Source organism: Canis lupus, chromosome 30 (assembly GCF_011100685.1).
Source record: "Canis lupus familiaris isolate Mischka breed German Shepherd chromosome 30, alternate assembly UU_Cfam_GSD_1.0, whole genome shotgun sequence".
In the NCBI taxonomy this organism is placed as follows: Eukaryota; Metazoa; Chordata; class Mammalia; order Carnivora; family Canidae; genus Canis; species Canis lupus.
The window spans coordinates 23,860,451-23,881,795 of NC_049251.1; the positions used below are offsets into that span (position 1 = coordinate 23,860,451).

Sequence of the window (21,345 nt, forward strand, 5' to 3'; positions counted from 1 at the left end):
AGGAAACCGAGGTCCAGCAAGTTACATGACTCAGTCAAGGTCAACAAAGACAAATTAATAGGAAACCAGGACCTCGTAGAGATCTGCCAACACACAGACACACCAAGAGCCAAATACGAGTGACACAATATTGAGCATCTAAGGCCACATTGTCTATAAAAGCAGATACAGTAGATGCAAAAAAGAACATGTTCAGTTGCTTGCCTCATGTGAAATGTCTCCACATTAGGCTCTGAGCCTTCTTCAAAGTCACCACAGAAATGCAGTTCAACACCGCCACCCTGGTGACCACAGAGTGCCACTCTAAGGCTGATTTCAACAACCTCATGGTCAGCAAGTATCCCAGGGAGACTGAAAGCCTCTCGGGGGGGGGGGGGGGGGTTGTGGTTCTGAGCAGGTGATGAGCTTCCAGGACCACAAGGAAGCCGCCCGCCACACGGGGCCCAGCTCGGCTGCCTCCTGCATGACCTTGGTCAAGACACTAATCCTCGAGACCCACATTTCCTTTTATTTTATTTTTTAAGATTTTATTTCTTTATTCATGAGACACAGAGAGAGAGAGAGAGAGGCAGAGACACACACACAGAGAGAGAGAGAGAGAGGCAGAGAGAGAAACAGGCTCCATGAGGGGAGCCCGATGTGGGACTCGATCCCAGGACTCCAGGATCATGCCCTGGGCTGAAGACAGGCACTAAACCACTGAGCCACCCAGGGATCCCCCCAAATTTCCTTTTAGAATAGCACCTACTCCTAGGGGTGTTATGAGGCCTGGATAAAATGAGGTGTTCTGAGTTACTGGTGAAAAATAAATGACAGCCACATAAACAGCCGTTTATCCTGCCTCACCAATTCCACTCCCTCCCCAGTTCCCCATCATCACCTTTAATGAGAACATTCAGGGTCTTACGGGGGTTCTCTGGGGTCGGTAATAATTGTGGCTGACACCCCGTGGGGGACTTACTCCTTACTCTCTGCGTGAGGCTCATTGCAGCTCTGCTCATAAAAGTAGAAAATCGGAAATATACTACTTGTCCTAGATAGGGGAACGGTTACATAAATTATGAGACACCCCCTCCGTGGAATATTACTCAGCCTTTAAAAATGAGGAGTACGAACTCCATTAGGGATATGGAGAGATGTTTATTGTATCATATGAAATGAAAAAAAAGCAAAAAGCAATTCTGTTTCTATCCTGTATACAGAAACACAAGAAAATGAAAAGTCCCTCCGTTAGGATGATGAGAATATGAGAATACTTTGTTGAATTTTGTTTCCTGCTGTTACCCTGCTTTTGTGCAACAAATACGTTTTTTTAAAAGAATGGGGAAGACACCTGATACTTGCCCCAGAAACCATTTAGATGAGAGCAACTTTCATTTCTGGGAAAAAGCCTGGCACAGAGCTGGCACTGGGGAAGGGACCAAGAGAAGAATGAGCGAGAACATGAGAGTAAACAGTAGCCCCACCTCGACACCAGCCCCAAAGCTGTGCCACTGGGAAGCCAAGTTGGACAAAAGGATTTGTGTCCTCTTTTTCCATTCAGACTACCGGCCCAAGGTCTGTTTGGAAAAACCATCCCGGGTCCGGCCTGTCTCTAGAGCTGAGAATAAGAGGGGCCTCAGCAGACACAAAGCAAGAGGAAGCATCACAAGGCTTAGCAGGGCGTCTGCACACGGTAAATACAAAAGCTGACCACCTGTATGGCCATGGATAGTGCACAGACGCAGAGCCAGACCAAGAGACCAAGAGACCCATATTTCTTCTCCGCCGAAGAAATATGGGATCCCCCACCTACCATTGCTCCCAGCGTGCTTGTTCGGTGAGGTGGGTGGCTCAGGGCTGGGGAAGACTCAAGTACTCCTAGAGCCCTTGACTGTGATGCCATCCGACAGTGCCCTAAACCCCATAATTAGAGTTAAGGTCCTCTGCCCCTGCCCCTCCTTCTGTTCCTGTCACTTGGCAGTTGTGTCGATCACGCCAAAGACAGGAGGGAGCGATAGGAGAAACAAAGAGCAAAGGGAGGGGTTAGACCAGTCGTTACGCAGCCAAACAAAGCTTTGAAACAAGGACATTTTTCAGTTAATCTATTAAAATAGCACTTGGCGACGTGACTTTAAACCAAGATCCACCATTCCAGAAGGACCTGTGACTGTCCCAGCTCCTGGGCAGCTTCCCGCAGCCTGACTCTGGTCAGACGCCAACATCACAGCCCCCTGGCTGTGTAAGAGTTCTAGTGCTACCTCTGTGATACAAGGAAGACATCTAGGCCGGGGGCACCTGGCTGATTCAGCTGGTGGAGCATGTGACTCCTGATCTCAGGGTCGTGAGTTCAAGCCCCACACTGGGCATAGACGCTACTAAAAATAAAAAATCAAAATAAAAAAGACATCTAGTCTGAAGGTGAGGCTGGCAGACAATGGTTCTGACAGGTGTTGGAGGGGAGGGGGTCATGGGGCTTACAGTTTTCTTACTCTGGTCACCTCAATTGGGGGTATTTCCCACAGGCAAGAGGGTGCCCCAGCCACTCTCTTCCGGTGACCCAAGACCCACATCCTCTTTGACATCCAAGGACCTTACTTCGGGGGGTCGGTCAGCCTTTGTGAGGCAAGGTACATGAGCCCTCTGAGCTTTATACCAGTGACAGGAACAGAGTCCCAAAAATCTGGCAGGGATGCAGGGGGGTCTCCTCTCCCCCAGCAGAACAGGAAGACGCTGTCTTGAATGTTGCGAGAGCTGAGTTCTTTTGATTCTGCTGTTAACTAGATGCCTGGTTTGGGGCTTATCAGTTGGCCTCTCTGGGTCCCAGCTTCACCGGTAAAATAAGGCAGCTGGACCGGATTATTACCAATAAGAGGTCCCTGGTCCCTAGGGGAGTAACGGTTGGAGGTGGGCAAAGGGCATCACTCCGCTACATTCAAACAAGTTGTAGAGGAAGATTGTATCACACAAGACAACGGAATGTCGCGTTTCCTTGCATTTCACTGGAATTGTCTTCTTGATGTGGTAACACTGATTCTCTCCAGAGGATTAGAAGAGTAGATTGGTGCTGTTATCCATGTCCTTACTTAAGAAGAGCAGGAAAATGAATTACTCCTCCATAAATGTAGGTTGTTTGTGATGCATGGAAAGAGAATTAAAAGTAGGCAGTAACCAGACTGGATGCTGGGACGCTGCGTGGTCTCCAGGCCCCTTGCATCCCTAAGACTCTGGCCAGATGACCTGGTTTCTCAAGGATGGCCTCCCCAGGCCTCCCCAGGCTGGTCATCTCCAGGCCTCCCCTGGCCTCCCCAGGCCTCCCCAGGATGGTCATCCCAGGCCCCAAGGGCCTTGGAAGGGCCTCCTGGTATGCCAGGTCTCCCTGAGGTCTTGGAGGGCTGGCCTGTCCTGGACCAATCTTAGCATTTGGTTCAAAGTCAGGGCAGGAGGGACGCCTGGGTGGCTCAGCGGTTGAGCATCTGCCTTGAGCTCAGAGCATGATTCCAGGTCCCAGGATTGAGTCCCACACCGGGCTCCCTGCAGGAAGCCTGCCTCTCCCTCTGCCTGTCTTTCTCTCTCTCTCTCTCTCTCTCTCTGTCTCATGAATAAATGAATAAAATCTTTATTTAAAAAAAAGAACAAAAAACAAAGTCAGGGCAGGAGCTCTCCCTGCCGATTGACGCCAACCCCGAGAGGACTCAGAAACACCCTGCTCGCAGGCCAGCCAGCCCTGCACAAGTAACTGACACGGAAAGCCTGCTGTTCAGCCTACGGTGCCCTGGCCTGGACCCTGACTGACGTGGAGAAACCACAGTGCTGCGTGACTGCAGTTTATTTTTGCAACCTTTTTTTTTTTTTTTTTCTGTACATCTAAGGGACCATTACCATCCTCAAGATACAGAACATTTCAATCCGTCCGAAGGTTTCCCTTTTGCCTCTTCCACCTCCTGGCCTCAGGGAACCCCTGGTCTGCTCTCTCGCTGGTTTGACCTTCTCCACCAGCGTGTCATATAAATGGAATCACACAGTATCCAACCTTTCACTTAGTGTAGGTGGGTCTGAAAGCCTGAGTGCTGGTCCAGCCATTCCCCCAGATTCCCTGGACCTTCTCCTTAGCCAGAAACTGGGAGGGGCTGGCTGGGTCGTGCCTGAGCTTGCTTCCCACCCTGGGATTCTAGACCCTGACACCTGGCAGTGGCCTGCGGGAGCACGCACAGGGTGACTAGCCCTGCAGATCAAGCCACCCGGGGCACTGAAGTGCACTCCCATCTCTTTCATAATGAGACTCTCTTCTCTCTTCTTATCCTTTTCTCTCCTATTTACCAAACCAAACATTGCCATACAAACCATGATGTGAGGACCCACCCACTATGGTCTATGTACGCACATCCCCATTTTGCCCTCAAGGACCAGAGCTCTTTCCTTGCTGGTGTTATGACAAAGCAAGTGTTGGATTCTAAGGGGAGGATGAAAGGGGGATCAGTTGAGCTAGCATGCAGTTGTGAACACTTCACCGTGAGAGGTCAGTTTTCATTATTACGCAAATAAAAGAGATTGAAATCCGATGTCAAATAAAAACACTCAAACCAAACCAAACAAAAAAACATGGCACCATGAAAGACCCACATATTAGATTCGTCTATGCTACACGCTTGTGTGTATCCAAAATCTGTTCCCTTTACTGCTGAGTGGTAGCCCATTATGGTATATTCCCTGTACGCATTTATTCCTATACCAGTTGACGGGGATTTGGGTTGTTGATAGTTCGGGGCTATTGTGAATAAAGCTGCTGTAAATGCTTGTATCTTGGTGTGGACGTACGTTTGAATTTCTCTTGGGTGAGCTCTGAGGTTTGGACTTGCTGAGCCTTATGGTCCCTTTACCTTTATAAGAAATGACAGGACACTTTTCCTTTTTTTTTTTTTTTAATTTATTTATTAATGAGAGAGAGAGGGAGGCAGAGACACAGGCAGAGGGAGAAGCAGGATCCATGTAGGGAGCCTGACTCAGGACTCGATCCCGGGTCTCCAGGATCACACCCTGGGCTGAAGGCGGTGCTAAACCACTGAGCCACCGGGGTTGCCCGACAGGACACTTTTCCAAAGTGGCTGCAGTCTTTTGCAATCCAACCAGCCATATGTGAAAACTAGCTGTTCCACATCGCCACCTGCACTCGATCCTGTCGGTCTTTTTCATTTTAGGGATTTTAGAGGTGGAGAGGTGGTCTCTTGTTGGGATTTAGATTCGCCTTTCCCTCCCGAATAATGATGTTGAGCATTTTGTCCTGTGTTTATGTGCTACTTATATAATCTTTTTATAAGATGTAGCTGTTTAAATCTCTTGCCCATTTTATAATTGGGTTTGTCTTTTTATACTTGAGGTGTAAGTGTTCTTTATATGTTCTGGATCAAAATCCTTTGTTAGATATATGTATTTCGAATATTTTCTCTCAGTCTGGCTTGGCTTTTCATTTACTCAGTGGGATCTTTCAAAGATCAGATGTATTTAATTTTTCAAGTTTTTCTGTCATGATTTGTGCTCTTGGCGTCCTAAAAAAAAATCTCTGCTCTCCTCAATGTCATAAAGATTTTCTCCTGTTTTCATCTAGAATTTTTATGCGTTTTGCTTCTAAATTTAGGTTGGTGATCCATTTCAAGATAATTTTCATCCCTCCAACAAAATCTTTTATGGCAAATTATCATAATAGTGAGCATTTATATAGCACACACTACATGCCTGGCTCTATTACAGAATTTATCAATACTAACTCATCAAATCTTCATGATACTTCTCTAAGGTAAGTACTATTATTATGTCCATCTTACAGATGATGTGATAGAAAATTCAGACACCTAGAAGTTAAGTAGTTTGCCCAAGGTCACATGAGTAGTAAGTATTGGAAATGGACCTCAGGCCCAAGTCACATGGCTCCTAGTCTGGGGCCTCACCACTACAGCCCCTTGCTGTACTAACTAAAGTTTTGTTTTTTTTTTTTTTTTTTTTTTTTCTAACTAAAGTTTTAATGTGAGCAAAACCAGACCTAGGTTCTGCTTTCATGGAGCTTACCACCAAATAGGGGAGAGAGATATTTATGTAATGAATACTCAAATAGAAAATTAACAACTGTGAAATCACCTAAAAGAACAAATAATAGGGAAATGTGATCAGGTGAGGAAACTCGGAGAAATTTTCCCCAAGGAAATGAAGATTGAATTTAGATTGGGAGAAAGAATGATGTTCATTAGGCAAATAGGACACAACAGCAGAGTGTGTCAGGCCAGGGGACCACATTTGTTCCCCAGGGGGAAAGACCAGGCAGGAAGTTATGCACCCTGGATGTTGGATAAAAACTCTCTTCAGAACAATCATCAACAGGGATGGCAATTTTTATCGTCTTTTCCCTCTCCACCTATTCATCCCATTGCCCTTGAACTAGAATAACCAACTCATCGTGGTTTGACAGGACAGTTGCTCACTCTATCTTGAACCTATTAGGAACAGAATGTGCCTGTGACCTTGGAACCACTTTACAAAAAAGTAAGCACCATTATTCCTAGAGTATTGAGTACAAATGGAAAACTTTCCTGAAAAAATAAATAAATAAATAAAATTTTAAAAAAAGGAAAATTTTCCTGAACAGCATAGTCTTTCATAATCAGATTTTTTGAAAGACCAAAAAAAAAAAAAAAAATCTGATTCTAGCCAGAGTTGCAAGGGAATACAGCCTAAGAAGGTTTGAGGGAGCACCTGGGCAGTTCAATTGGTTAAATGTTGGTTTAACTCTTGATCTCAGCTCAGGTCTTTATCTCAGGGTTGTGAGTTCAAGCCCCACATTTGGGTTTGGGAAAAAAAGAAGAAAGTTTGGAAGAAAAAAAATTCCAATAAAAAGAAACATAGCCTCTATATTTACTTTCTTCCTTAATCTCCAAGGAGAGATTGATTGTAATCTCAGGCTACAGGATGGTAAGCAAAATCAGGCCAAAGTAGACAAAGTAAACAGAATAAATCAGACTTGTGAAAATAGCTTTCCTTCCATCCCTTACCTCATCGTCTTATTTCACAACAAAATGGTGATGGGCAAAATTCTAGATTGTGGAGTCAGAGAAGCATTCCTCACCACAGCCTTGGGCAGAATCTGCTTATCACCAAAGATCAGCAACAGCGAAGAGCTGAATCTCCAAAGGCCCAGCCACAACTAAACTCTTATTTAAGTTTTCCCATCCTGCCATCATGCTAGAAATTCTGAAGTCAGCGTTGTGCATGTACAAATCACAGGCCTGACCACAACAGCCAGGGAAGATGCAGCCTTTGGCTACATTTATTTCATAGGTTCCTTCCATTCTGAACAGAGGACATGACTGGGGGGCGGTAGGGTGGGGTGGGGCTCAGAGTTATCATGAAATTATGGTCTTTCAGAGGCTCCTCTCACTAATCCCAGGTCTGGGAATATTTTCAGAAGTGCATGTTATAAAGTTACAAAGGTGTAAAGTTAACAAATGACACACAAACACACAGGATTGCAATTTAAATAATAAATATGAAGATATTTCACAAACAACTCTGCGAGGGGCATATTAATACCTGTGGCTCCAGTATTACGCACTCATGTCCTGAGCATCAGCCATGAGAGGTGCTCAACAAAACAAGAACTAAGCAAAAGCACCTAGCCCAGGTATCAGGGGCAGAAGACAGAATAACAGCCTCCCATTGAGACCTTCTACTGCAGAAGCCTTGGTTCTCTCCTGAGCCAGCTCAGCTGCCTGCAGTCACCACCTAATGATGTCCTTACCCAAAAGAAAATGAAATAATTCACTCCTGTATGAAACATTAGGAACTCTCAAACCTGGGGGCTGACTTAGGAATGGAGAAATTATTTGCTGCAAGGAACCTAATATTAGAAATGCAATGGCTGTACCCAGCTTCCGCTTCCAACTGATTTTGAGGAAGCTTCACTGCCCCCAGGAACTTGCAGTCATGCACAGGGCAGCCCTGAGCCTCTTTAGCCCATCAAGCCACCTTCCAGGTTACAGGGGATGACTCCCACAAAGGAACCGACCTTTTCCCTTGAATAGTCTCCCTCTCAAAACCACAGCCTCATCCCCAGATTCATATCTCTGGGGTGCCTTTATCGCTTCTAAAGACAAGAGAAAATAACATTTGTAGAAGACACACTCGGAGAAAGAGCTACTCCTATCAAATACAATTGGAACACATTCCCCCCGACCCCCCCCCCACCCCCACTCATAACAGAATCATTGGGTTTTTTCACAACTTGCTCACAGAGTTGCTGTAAGGTTTCAATGGGTCAGTACAAAGAAGACTGTTAGGAAAGTGCCTGGCACAGAGAAAATGCTCAATAAATATTAGCTTAAAAAGTGCAGAAAATCAATTTGGATATATATGCATACATAAAGAGATATCCACAAGATCACACCTAAGGAGCTAACAATTCTACTTTCAAAAATCTATACTAAGAAAATACTCATAGATTTTTCCAGACAAAGATTTATGTATAAAGATGGTCATCAGGGTATTGTTTCTAATAGAAAAAAAAAAAAGAAACTTGAAACTACCTGAATGTCCAACAATAATGGAATAAGTAAACAAATGATGCCACTTTTCAGAAGCATGATTTTGAAGAATTTGTAGCGCTATTAAGAAAATTATCTTGACAGGTAAAGAGGGATATGAAATCATTTGCATAATATGATTTCAATTTTGGGCACTCCAAAATAAATATCTATGGAACTCCATAATAAATGATTAGAAGGAACTACTCCAAATATTAGTTGTGTTTTTGTCCCAGTAGTGAGATTCTTTCTTCATTTTCAGCAGTTTTCAAATTATATGTATATATACATAGACATCGAGTGTGTATTAATTCTACAAATAAAATATAAAACAGTTAAGAAGCTATTTCAATTCCACAATGTAAAAAAAAGTAACATGAGGTTCTAGACTAGGCCAGTGGCAGGGGACAGAAAAGATAATCATGAGGCTGAGTCCTCAGTATTTGGTGACCCCTGAGGGTCACCAAAGGGACAAAGAGAACATTCCAGAACAGCTCTGAACTTTCTAGCTTGAGCAACACAATGGACAAATAATTGTGTTTTGCTCACCACAATAGGAAATGTAGAGAGAAAGGAAGAAGAATGGGTTGGAAGGAAGGAAAATAAATTCAGTTGGGCCTCACTGGGTTGGCAGTACTGAACAGATCCCCTGGTAGAGGTGCTCGGTCAAGAGCTGGCTACATGCAGGGCTTAAGCCTGGGAAAGAGTTTGGTATACATGTGGGTAGGGCAACAGCTGTGTGTCCTTGATACCAGGGCTTGGCTGAGAATGCACTAGCATTCTCTGTGTTCTGTAAAAGGGGCAATCAGACTTGGCTCCCATGGAGGCTCAGACCCTCGGGCTCTGGAGCTCTATTCCTTCCTATAACCCAAAATGTTACCTGAATTGGCCCCTGCCTCCCTCGGTCACAGAGACTACTGCTGGATTATAAGAGCCTCACAGAGATTCACTGTGACTTAAATGCTTTTTGGCACTGTGGTTGCAGCTTCTGTTGAGGATGGCTGAGCACTCTCAGAGTCAACCACATAAAACCTGCTACCACATATTTTGTAGGAATGATCTTCAAGACAGTGATCACTGGGCAAGGCTTCGTCCAGTGGCCTCTTTTCACAATAACACATAGGGAAACCATCTCAGGCTTCAGGACCAGCAAAGTGTAAGCAACTGGACACCATGAATCCTATAACTGCTCCTGTTTCCCTCTCTGATTTGGCCAATAAAAAGCTCCAGAATAAAAGCTGTGGCCCATCTTCAGCAACATTAGATGATCACATCACATGAATTTTAGAGCGCAAATCTGTTAGCATTTCTCTCTTTGTTGTTTTATTACCCTTACTTTCTCCTTGTCCCAATCTGTTCAACCATGAATCTTTGCAAATGTCTTTAAGTCTAAAATTTTCTTCTGTGCCACACCCACCCATTGATTCCATCTCTATCTCCTGGAATTGCACAAGGGAATTCTCAGCCCTCTTCCCCACAGCAGCCTCTTTGAGCCTCATGTCCTCCACTAAATCTTATTTTTTTTAGGTACCAGAGCCTCACGTTTTTCAACAGTTTGTCCTAGATGTGAGCTCCTCAGGAATCTTTCATCCTTCTAGACTCAACTGATGGGGCAACTGATAGGGGCAGGCCCTATTCAGGATGTCCCTCCACTGCAGCACTTACAGCAACCACATGCAATGACTGGTTCTCATACTGACCACTCTCACTGGACTGGGGACTCCTGAAAAATAGAGGTCGTGCCCTATGTGCCTCCAAATAGTACCTAGCCAAGGCCTGAGGCATAATATATGCTTCGCAAGTTTTTGTGGAGGAAAGAAATGAATATATACACATATATACGCAATTTCCTCACTCCTATATGTGCTATAAGAAAGCCAAGCTCCCAGGAAGAAGAGGGAGAGCCCAGTTCTGTTCAATTGTTTATGGGCCTTTCTATCTGACAACTCCTTTTTCAGAGCACTCTCCTGAACAGCCTTGAGGCCCTAGGCTCCGGGGCCAGAGCTTACTCTCCCAGCTAAATCCAGAGTAAATACACATAAGACAGAATTGGTCCTGTGAGGGCAACTGGAATAAATTTTTACAGAAAGAAAGAATTTCACAGATCAAAAATGCAAGATGCCGCATGCTCCCATTCGTACTTATTTTAACAACACAGCCTTACATAGGTGCTAATTATGTGTCAGGCATTTTTCTGAGCTCTTTACAAATATCCTACTTAATCTTTGTAACAACTTCATAAGATAGGCACTATTTCTATCCCCATATTGTTTTCATATATAGTCTTCTTAGCATTTGAGTCAGTTATCCTAAAACGAAGGAAGAGGTAGCTCTTCCGTCACTAAATAAAAGAAAATTAGTTACATTTAGTTAACGCCAGTGCATGAATGGCTGACAAATCAAATCTGAGCTTCTGATGTCAGAGCTGGATGCCACAGAACGCATCATTCACTAAGCATTTATTGAGCACCTACCAGCACTGCCCTCCACGAGCTCACAGCCTGGTGGAGAAAACAGCACACACCTCAACAAATAAATTACCAGGCCCCATGACAAGCACATTCGAAGCAAGGACCCAATACAGTGCTGACAGCAGGAGGAAGTAATGATCTCTGGCTAGATGAGAAGGCTTCCTCCAGGGTGTGATGTGTGAGTTCCATTTTAATGGATGGTCCAGGGCTCACCAGGAAGCAGCAGAGGCAGAGAGGGGAGTGAGAGGGCAAAGGTAGGGGGAACCGTTGGCAGTGGGTAGCAGGAGGGGAGGAGCTGAGGAATGAGGGATTATCACGGGGGTGGTGGCCTTGGCTGTGATACCACAAAGCTCAAAATCACTAATGGATATGAGAGTTATTCCTGTTCTAGGAAGATTCTTTGAGCTGCAGCATGAGGGAGGATGTCAAGATCAAATAGAAAGAGAGAGACACAGAGAGAGGTGTTAGGGAGCTGTCACAATCAATCAAGAAACAATGTGCACCTGAGCTAGGGCACTGGCTTCTAGGGATATTCGGGAACTCAAAGCTTCAGACTGATTGGAAGGCTGGTGTAGGAGTGCAAGGTGACACCTCAGCTTCCATTTAGAAGACCAGGAGGGTGGTGCAGCCAGCGAAATGGGAGCTGGGAGTCCCCAGCAGGGATGAGGATAAGCTTGGGAAAACCAAACTGGGCAGCAGACATTTTCTTAATTATCACAGCAGTTATTCAGATTCTCACTCACATCTCCTTTTAATAAAACATGATGCGTTTCATTCTGTCATCATGGTGAAAAATCATTGCCCTTTGCTGGAAATGAATAACCTTTCAAATTAATAACCTTTGGGTAGGAAAATTGGTTTCATTAATACCTCCCCTCGTACTTTGTGGGTTCATCATCTCTCTCTCCTGCTGTCCCCTGAAACCAAGAGCCCAAGACTTATTGTTTGAGAAGTCTGAATGACTTTATAAGCTCAGAATGAATGATCGAGATCCTTAGTAATTAGGTTCAACTGAGTTCACTGACCAAAAATGCTGGTGCACCCCCAGCCACCAGAGAGCCACCCTGGGCTAGAAGGGAGGATGAGGGCATCCTCCACCAGCGCTTGGCCTGATCTCTAATCTTGGCACAAAAGATGCCACCCACCTTGGTGCCCCAGCCCTGAGAACACAGCACCTCTCTGGGCCTCCCCCTGCCCCCGCCCGAGCAGAGGTGTCTGTCCAGGCAACAGCATGGCCTTGTGTGGCAGCTGTGTGACTGCTCATCACTCCAAAATGTCTCAGGATTGGCATTGGGCTCCCCCAAAAGAAAGACTAGTAGGGATTTTGAGAAAACAACAGAAGGTAAAAATCTTAAAAACAATCTTTCTTCCTCCCCTCCCCCCCATTCTTCCACAGTCTTTGAAAGATTCTGAATGGATACTCAATTTATCCTTTTCTGCTGAAAAACTCCTTAGCAGCAGCCTTATCATCCAGGGCATAACGTCCAGACTCCCCAGCCTCCCAGGGCCCCAGACACCTCGGCTGCCCAGGCTTATCGCACTCCTCCTTGTGCCACAAAGTGCCACCCTGGGAGCCCGAACTCTCCCCGTTCCCCTGCTCCCTCCTACCATCCACGCTGCCCCACAAGCCCTTGTCCATCCTTCCAGACAAGATCAGCATCGTTTTCCCTGAAGAGTCCTCCCTGAACGTCCCTCCCTGCATCAAGCAGAATCGGCCACTCCTGAGATCCTCTCTCCGCCCCAACCCTACCTGGTCCGTGCAAGGCTACACGGTATAATGAGTCTGCATGTGAGAACAGGCTGGACTACATGAGCAAATGCATAGTGTCATCTAACTAAGGTGCTCTATCCACTGTCTCTGCAGCATGTAGGCATGCAGGCAATTGGAATCAGAGGGACCTGGGTTCAAATCCTGACACCACCACTTATTGACAGTGTGATTTGGGGTGAAATACTCATTCAACTGTCTCTTCCGTATCCCTATTGTCCTAGAGGTCCTCCAATATCTGGCTGGCTGATCCCATAGTCAGGATGGCAGGATGGAGGACCTGGCCCCCTCTACCTCTCTATTGGGTTCTTGTAGGGTCACCCTTCATCATCTCCCAAGGGAGAAATGGGCATTCTGCTGTGGGTTCCCCAAAAGCTGTGGTTCATGCCTACCTCCAGCACCTCATAGTAACCCTACTGGCTGGTACCCTTAGGAACCTTTGGGCTGTCCCAGAGCCAGCAGAGGTGGAACAGATGCCAGGGTAAAGCACTGTCCCCAATCTTACATTCCAGAGCCATTTGGAAGAAGATTGAGAGCTGCTGAGACAATGGAAGCATCGCAGGAGACAAAGACCAGATTCCTGCTTTTTGAAGAAGAAAGGGATAAGGGCTGTCAGATTCAACTGAATCACCCAGACACGTTACAGCAGTGTGGCTTCAACTCCTCTCTGCCCCTGGTGATGATAATCCACGGGTGGACGGTAGGAAATGCTGACATGCCTTTTTTTCTCTCTGCATGTACATTTTCTGCTTTTCTCCCTCACGTGTCCAATTTTAATAAAAAAGATAGGGAGCCAGTGATAACAACTTCATGCACTGTATTTGTAAAGTGCATTCTAATTTTCCGAGTACTTCCCCATACAGGATCTCATTGATTATCTCAATTCCATGAATAAGCAGGATAGGGAAAGTATAATTATCTCCACGTTTCAGATGATAAAATGTGGCTCAAGGAGGTCACATAGCACATGAGGACCCAGAAGAGGTTGCAGTCCAGGAAGGTGAATCTGCCTGTTTCAGATGGGAAGCCAAAAGACAGTCTCCCAATGAAATGCTGTGACCCTAAGATTTAAATGCAGCTGTGAATACCAGAAACCCAACTAGCGGTAGTTCAAATAAAACAGAAGTTTGTTTCCATTTCACACAACAATCTAGAAATATGTAATCGAAAACTGGATAAATGGCTTTGGTCAATGAAGTCCTCAGGGACCCGGTTCATTTCCAGCTTACTACTCTGCCGTTCTTAGAGTGAGGCCTTTGTCCTTATAGTCCAAGATGGGAGCCAGAGCACCAGTCATCACATCTTTATTCCAGGTAGCGCTATTAGTAAAGGGCAAACACAAAGGAGTCTAAGAGCTGGGTTGTTGTTTTTTTAACAGCTTTATTGAGATATAATTCACATACCATAAAATTTATCCATTTAAAGCCTACAATTCAATGGCTTTTGGTATAAAAGTGTGGGGTATTTTTTAGGCTAGCTGCCCAGAAGCATCTGTGAAATGCTTCCACTGACATCCATTGGCCATACCTAGGTAAAAAGGTGACTGAGACGTGTAGACTCTTAGAGAAAATGCAGTCTTTTAGGAACGCTAAAAATCCCAGACAAAGGGGAGAGAGAATGTTGTGGGCAATGGTTGAAGTCAAACTACGCAAGGAGTTGTCTCCAAGAGGAATTTCTGCCTCCCTGATTCCAACCAACCCACAATTTGAAGCTTAGTTCACGACTTGAAACCTCCAGAGATTTGGGGATCTGTTTCGTGACTTGGAAACCTTTCCCTGCCATCTACTTGAAAAAAATTCTTGAAACCTTCATCTGTCCTACCGTAGAAAGCCAATTGAGCCCGTCTACCCACCCGCCACTCTATCCACATTTATTCACTGAAAGCCTGCTATGTGCAGGCTCAGAGCCTTCCCATGAACAATACAGCCCCTGTGCCTGGCGTCACGTGGTAGTGGGGAGCCACATGAAGCCACATGGGTATAGCCATGAGGTGGGGTGCTTGCCATCGCTAGGGGTAAAGCAGAGGCACCTATAGCCTGCTAGCAGCTTCCCCCTAGGATTAAAGGATACCCTCCCTAGGGTTGTGGGGGTTCCACACACCCCAAGGTCAGCAGTCGAGGTGGTGCTGGGCTTTCCTGCCCTTTAGAGGGGACCTCACCTAGATCGAGGCCCTACTACAAGTTAGGCCCCTTACGTGATACATCAACTCATTGAATCCTCCCACCTCCCAACGAGGTGGGTTACTATGTTTTGGAAGAAGAAACCGCCCTCAGAAAGGCTGAGCAGCTACCACAGTCACACAGCCAAGAACGGACAGAGATTCAAACCCAGCACCCTCACGCTCTGAGCTCACAGTCTCAAGGACTCCCAGTCCCTGGGGCCTTTGTCAGAGGGATCTAACTCGGTCTGGTCCTCACCTGATGAAACCTGTTTGAAAGGAAATGAGAGATCAGCCACAGAAAAGCTCTTCCGTGGGAACCGTGGGGGAGGAAAGGGATTAGGAGGCCAGTCACTAGAGAAGAGTATCCGGTTTCTTCTGCTGCTTTGGCCAAAGGGACTTTCCTTACAAGAAAAGAGAGAAGGTGGGAAGGAGGAAATGCAGCCGGAGGACAGATCTGGGCAGGGGCGCCCGTGAGAAGCTGGACCCCCCAAGTCAAAAGCTCTACACACAGCAGAGCTGGAGCTTCTTCCCCCTTCTTCCCTGTGCTTTCCCCTCTGACCCTGCCCCCCTCACTCTGCCTCCACTCACTCCTCCTGCCCCCCTTACCTTTCCCGGCCTCCTCCACAGCCTCCCTGCCTCCCTCCCTCTGCCCTTGCTGTCTCCTCCTCCCTCTCCTGGCCTCCCCCTTCCCCCCCCCACCACTTAGACTCCAGCAACACCCACCCGCCCTAGCTCCTCCCACTCCCCTGTGCCTCCTTCCTCTCCTCTTGGCCTTGGCTCAGGCTGCTTGCCTTGTCTCCTGCCTACAGTGTTCTTCTTCTTCTCCTGCGGAACAGTATCCATGATATATGGGGTGCTCCAAAGATACTTGTTAACTGAATTAATGTCTACATAAATACCTCGTTCACAAATGTAACATGAAGATAGGACCTTTACGAGCGTCCTTTCCCAGAATGAGCTCTTCATTCTTAAAATCCAGATGGGAACACAACTACCACCCTTAGTGACAGTAGCAGCAAGAGCTGCGTCACTGTGTCAGTAACTACTAACGTAACTCTGCGTAACTCTGTTTAACTCACATTTACGGAAAGCTTGCTGCGTTCCAGGTGCTGTTCTAAGTGGTCACAGTGATTAACTGATCTCATCTTCACAGCAGTCCCGGAGAAAGGCTGCTACTGTTAGCCCCACTTTCCAGATGGAAAGTGGTGTAGGGGAAAGTTAACCAAACTCCTAACTAACTAGGACAGTCAGGATTTGAACCCAAGGTGCTCTATCCACATGGAAAGCCCTGGGTGCATATTCATAAGTGGTTGCACTTGACCCCAGAATGAACTGCCCACGTCATCAGCATTGTTCTCCAGCCTCTCCTCCCCCTCACCTCCATCCCCCACTCCCCTCTGGTCTTCAACCACACCAGATTCTTCTCCCTGCAGATATACCACAGGGTCCTCTCATGATTCTGCACCTCTGCAGTGCTCTTCCTTCTGCCTAGACCACCCCAGACACCCTGCCCCACATTCACCAGCCCACCCTTATCCTGAGAAGTGAACTCCTATTTATCCTGCAGACACAGCACAAATGCTTTGTTCCGTGGACTCATCAGGAGTGCCCAGCAAGTTGGTTCTCAAACAAGGCGCACACACAGAAAGACTATGAATGCGTATTGAGCTCCTGCCATGCTGCAGCTCATGGTGCTTTATTCCCTCACGAGCAAGCATATGCAGGGTGGGAGCAGAGCTGGGATTCAGAACTGTGGCTGAGCAGGCCTCCCGGGCAGGGAGGTAATTGAACTGACCCTTAGAGGATAGGTCAGCTCTCAGCTCCTGGTTGCAGAGACTTCTCCATTATTTTAAGGCTCAGAAACTCTTAAAATAGGAGCACGTTAAGAAAATCGTTCTCAGCTGGAGGCCAGGGGGTAGCCCCCAGGGGTCATTTGGCAAAACCTGGAGACACTTTTGGTTTTCACAACTTGGAGGGGGAAGAGTGCTCCTGGCACCTACTTGGTAGAGACGAGAGATATTGCTACCTGTCCTACAGTGCACAGGACAGTCCCCACAACAGAAAGTATCTGGCCCAAAATGTCAGTAGTGCCAACGTCGAGCAACCCTACATTAAGCCCTTTCTTTTGGAAAGAAGGATCCAGCATTAATTAGTCAAGAGTTAAGAAAGAAAAAAAAGGGGTGAACAAGGAGAAAGAAAAGACTAGTGCAGCACCCCCTTTGCCCCCTCCCAGTTAAGCTGACTACTCTGCGGGCCCTCCGCAGGTGGACGGCCTCCTGGAAAGCTGGATTTGGCAGATGGTCGCCGCACTGAAGTCTGGACTGGCCCAGCCGGTGAACGTGGTGCTGGCTGACTGGCTCACCCTGGCCTACCACCACTACACCGTCGCCGTCCGCAACACCCGCCTTGTGGGCCAGGAGGTGGCAGCTCTCATCCTGTGGCTGGAGGTAAGGCCCACCCTCCCGCCTTCCCTCCCCGCCTCTCCCTTCTCCTAAGACTAAGTGAATTAAGCTGATCTCCAAAGCATCCCGGACAGGAGAACCATTCTGCTAAGCTCATAGGAATGGGAGGACATGGGGTGGGGATGGGATATTGGGGCTCTCTCAGATGCCTTGCCTGAACCCCTATTTTGCAGAACTATCTTCCCTCCCTCTCCCCCATCCACTATCTCTTTTATGCCCACTCCCTTGGATGAGCTAAGGGATCTAAACACACCCATACACCATCAAACCCATAGAAATGAACAGGATCACTGCACAGGGTGTTAACATCCTAGTAAATGGCACGCAAGCGGGGGGCAGCATCACCGGGAAGGGTCCCAGGTAGCTGAGCCGGAAAGGCGGGTGCTAGCAAAGTATGGAGCCAGTGTGGGTCAGGAGGATGAATTAAGCACCTCACTTGCCACTCGGCACAAAGAATAAGGTGGGAGCCCAGAACAAGCTGGACCCACACAAGGCTTCTATCTGGCAACTCTTGCCTCGAACCATATTGCCTCTGTCTTCCAGGAATCTGCCCAATTTTCTCGAAGCAATGTTCATCTAATTGGGTATAGCCTGGGCGCACATGTCTCAGGATTCGCTGGCAATTACATTGGCGGAAAGCACAAGATTGGGAGAATTACAGGTAACGGTGCCCAATACCTACCGTGGGGGTGTGGAGCAGGAACTCCTACTACAGTCCTGTAATTACTGCCCCCACTTTGCGCAGTGTCTCTGCTCCCCAGAGGACTGGCCGCACTGTTCCAAACTTGCCCACTGTCCTAGACTCTTGTTCCTCGAGAATTCAGAGTAAATCACAGCCCCAACTCCTATTGCCTTTTCTCCAACAGGTTCCTTCATACATATATCTTAGTACCAGGAAAGAGTTCATTTTTCAACCTATAGTTTAGGAAGCCCAATATGAGTAAGCTAAAGGATCACAGCACGAAATTTGTGGTAACGTGGGCTACGTTTGTACCTTAGTTTCCACATTTACGAAACACATGGGTCTAATTCTGGGACCCATTTGGAAAGTGGGGAGGGGCTTACACTAAGTTGGAAATGGCCCCAGATATCCAGGAAGAGCTGGGGCTGTGCAAGAAGGCCTTTCCTCCCAGGCATCCTTGACACTAACCTCCTCTCCCAACACTACCCCACAGTGCTGTTTCAAAGAACACATCTGATCGGACTGGTCCCCAGCCAAGTCCGCAAGGCCCACAGATACCCACAGGATGAAATTCAGAAAGCCCAGGGGCACCTGGGTGGTGCAGTCCATTAAGCATCCAACTCTTGGTTTTGGCTCAGGTTGTGATCTCAGGGTCATGAGATCCAGCCCTGCCTCAGGTTCCATGCTCCATTAAGAGTCTGCTTGACTTTCTCTCCTCTCCCTCTCTCCCTCCTCCCCCTTGCATTTGTGCATGTTTTTTCTCTCTCTCAAAATAAATAAATCTTTTAAAAAGGAAGGAGGGAAGAAAAAGAGAAAGAAAGAAAAAGAAAGAAAGAATGCCAGCCAAGGCCCTTCTCAGTGTGGTGTTCCAGAGTTCTGCAACCTCTCTTCCCACTGTCCTCTTCTTGTAGTCCCAGGCTTCCCGGGCAGTAGGTCTTTCTCCACTTCATGAACACACCATGGCCTCCTGTGCTTCTGGACCTTTGCATGTCCTTTTCCCTTTTCCTGGAATATTTTTTTTAAGACGTTTTCCTTCTATTTGAGAGAGAAAGAGCTTGAGAAGGGGGAGAGGGAAAGGGACAAGCAGACCCCCCACTGAGTGGGGAGCCCAACACAGGGCCAGATCCCAGGTCCCTGAGAACATGACCTGAGCCAAAGTCAGACAGTACCAACTGAGCCACCCAGCTGCCCCTTGCCTGGAATATCTTACCACAACTTATCCACCCAGCCCCAGTCTACCTACCAAACTCCTACTCATCTGTTAAGACCCAGCAGGCTAAACTAAATCTCCACAGGTTAAAACAATTCAAAGGAAATTTAAGATGAATAGCATTGTTGTGACTTAAATAAATAAATCTTTAAAAAAAATTATTTTAGAGAGAGACAGAGAGAGTGGGGAGAGGGACAGAGGGAGAGAATCTCAAGCATACTCCACACTGAACATAAAGCCCAACCTGGGGCTTGATCCCACAACCCATGAAATCATGATCTGAGCCAAAACGAAGAGTTGGATGCTCAACCAACTGAGCCACTCAGGCGCCCCATGACCCCATTTTATCAAGTAAGACCATTTTTGGCAGCTAATATCTACTATTACTATTACTTTGCCAAAGAAGAGGTTGGTTTTAATATAAAGAAAGATAGGAATAATGGCAGACATTTAAACAAAATAAATTTGTCATTACGAGAACTCACTTCCTCATCCTTACCTTTTGGATCTTGCTGGTAACCGGGGACACCTGGTTCACAGGCCACTATTTGCACACCCCACTCTGTGATATAACCCTCAACAGGCTGAGAGTGAGCAGACCTTCCAGAGAAAGCCAGTGAGGCCCATCACCAAGCAACCGGGCCTAGAAGGCTGAGTCAGAATCGCAGAAGAGTGGTACCAGGCCCAGCACCCTCTCCACTCTGGCTGGGGTCATGGGTCACATCAGGCATTATTAGCCAGGCCCACTCATGACAGAGGCAGCAGGACAGCTCATTACTCCTGTCATCTCATACTCAGCCCCATGAAGAATGGAATATAAATCACACCGAGACATCTTTCATTTGTAACTATGGGTGAGAGCTAGAGACAGGCGCTGTCAGTGCCCCTTGTCAATTCCTTCACCCCCAACAGGGACGGAAGCCAGGGCTGGTAGGAGATGTCAAAGGGTCTTCCAGGGAAGGTGAAGGAAGAAAGACAGAGGAAAAACCTTGAGCGTATAAATACTCCCCGACTACAGCCAGCCGGGAGCTGCCAGTAGCCTCAGCACACACATCTGTCACTTGACCAGGGCTCTAAGCCGTCCTGTTTGCTCACAACATTTTCACCCGGGAACAGTGATGTCCCAAGGCTGTTCTGGACATTCCAATGAAATGACATTGCTGTAGGAGAAAAGCCAGCTTGTTGAGGGAAATTATTGACAACACACAGGCAAATAAATTCCTTCTCTGATGGGTGGGTTAGAACCACTTACAATAAGCACAGTGGTTTTTGTATGCAAACAGATGCTCTTGAAAGTAGCTTGAGAGGTACTTAAAATTGATTTACTTAAATAAATCAAGCATTCCCTCATAACCTTATTCCTACCGCTGGATCGTTCCTGCAGACCTCTTTCCCCATAGATAATGCACAGCCCGCGTCTAATTTTCGGCATCATGAATTACTGTGGTTTTACTGCGAAAAGGTTATAGCAAGATTTTCGAGAGAAAGATTATCCCCTAGGATTTTCTTCTTCCTGCCAGCTCATGAATGTGTAATAACGTCGAAAAGCTAAAAGGAGCCTTCTCCATTCTTCCCACCTAACCCTTAGCCCTGCTTTCCTATTAGGGCTGGACGCTGCAGGCCCTTTGTTTGAGGGATCTTCGCCCAACGACCGTCTTTCACCAGATGATGCCGATTTTGTGGACGCCATTCACACCTTCACCCGGGAGCACATGGGCCTGAGTGTGGGCATCAAACAGCCCATAGCACACTACGACTTCTACCCCAATGGGGGCTACTTCCAGCCTGGCTGCCACTTCCTAGAGCTCTACAAACATATTACCAAGCATGGCTTAACTGGTGAGAAAGAAGGCCCGGCCCAGACCACTAGCCTGCACTGGCTTACGCCCCTCACACCCCATCCAGGGAAGCTCCAGTTCTGCGGGACCCCAGGAAGGGCTCAGCAAGGGTGGGGGCCCAGGGTGGATGGTCTCCAAGCCCACTCAGCGGGAGGGCTCGTGGGAGTGTCCCTCCAGCACGCCCTCCTCTTAACTGGCAGGGGTCGC

General features: G+C 47.0%; 1 protein-coding gene across 1 annotated transcript in view; it reads left to right on the top strand.

Annotated features, from left to right (window-relative positions):
- Positions 1 to 21,345, top strand: part of LIPC (lipase C, hepatic type) — a 151,640-nt gene that overhangs the window by 110,185 nt on the left and 20,110 nt on the right. The window contains exons 3-6 of the mRNA NM_001287090.1: positions 13,298 to 13,485; positions 17,211 to 17,393; positions 17,952 to 18,069; positions 20,906 to 21,139. Coding sequence (NP_001274019.1) covers positions 13,298 to 13,485; positions 17,211 to 17,393; positions 17,952 to 18,069; positions 20,906 to 21,139 — 723 coding nt within the window. The remainder of the gene's footprint in view (positions 1 to 13,297; positions 13,486 to 17,210; positions 17,394 to 17,951; positions 18,070 to 20,905; positions 21,140 to 21,345) is intronic.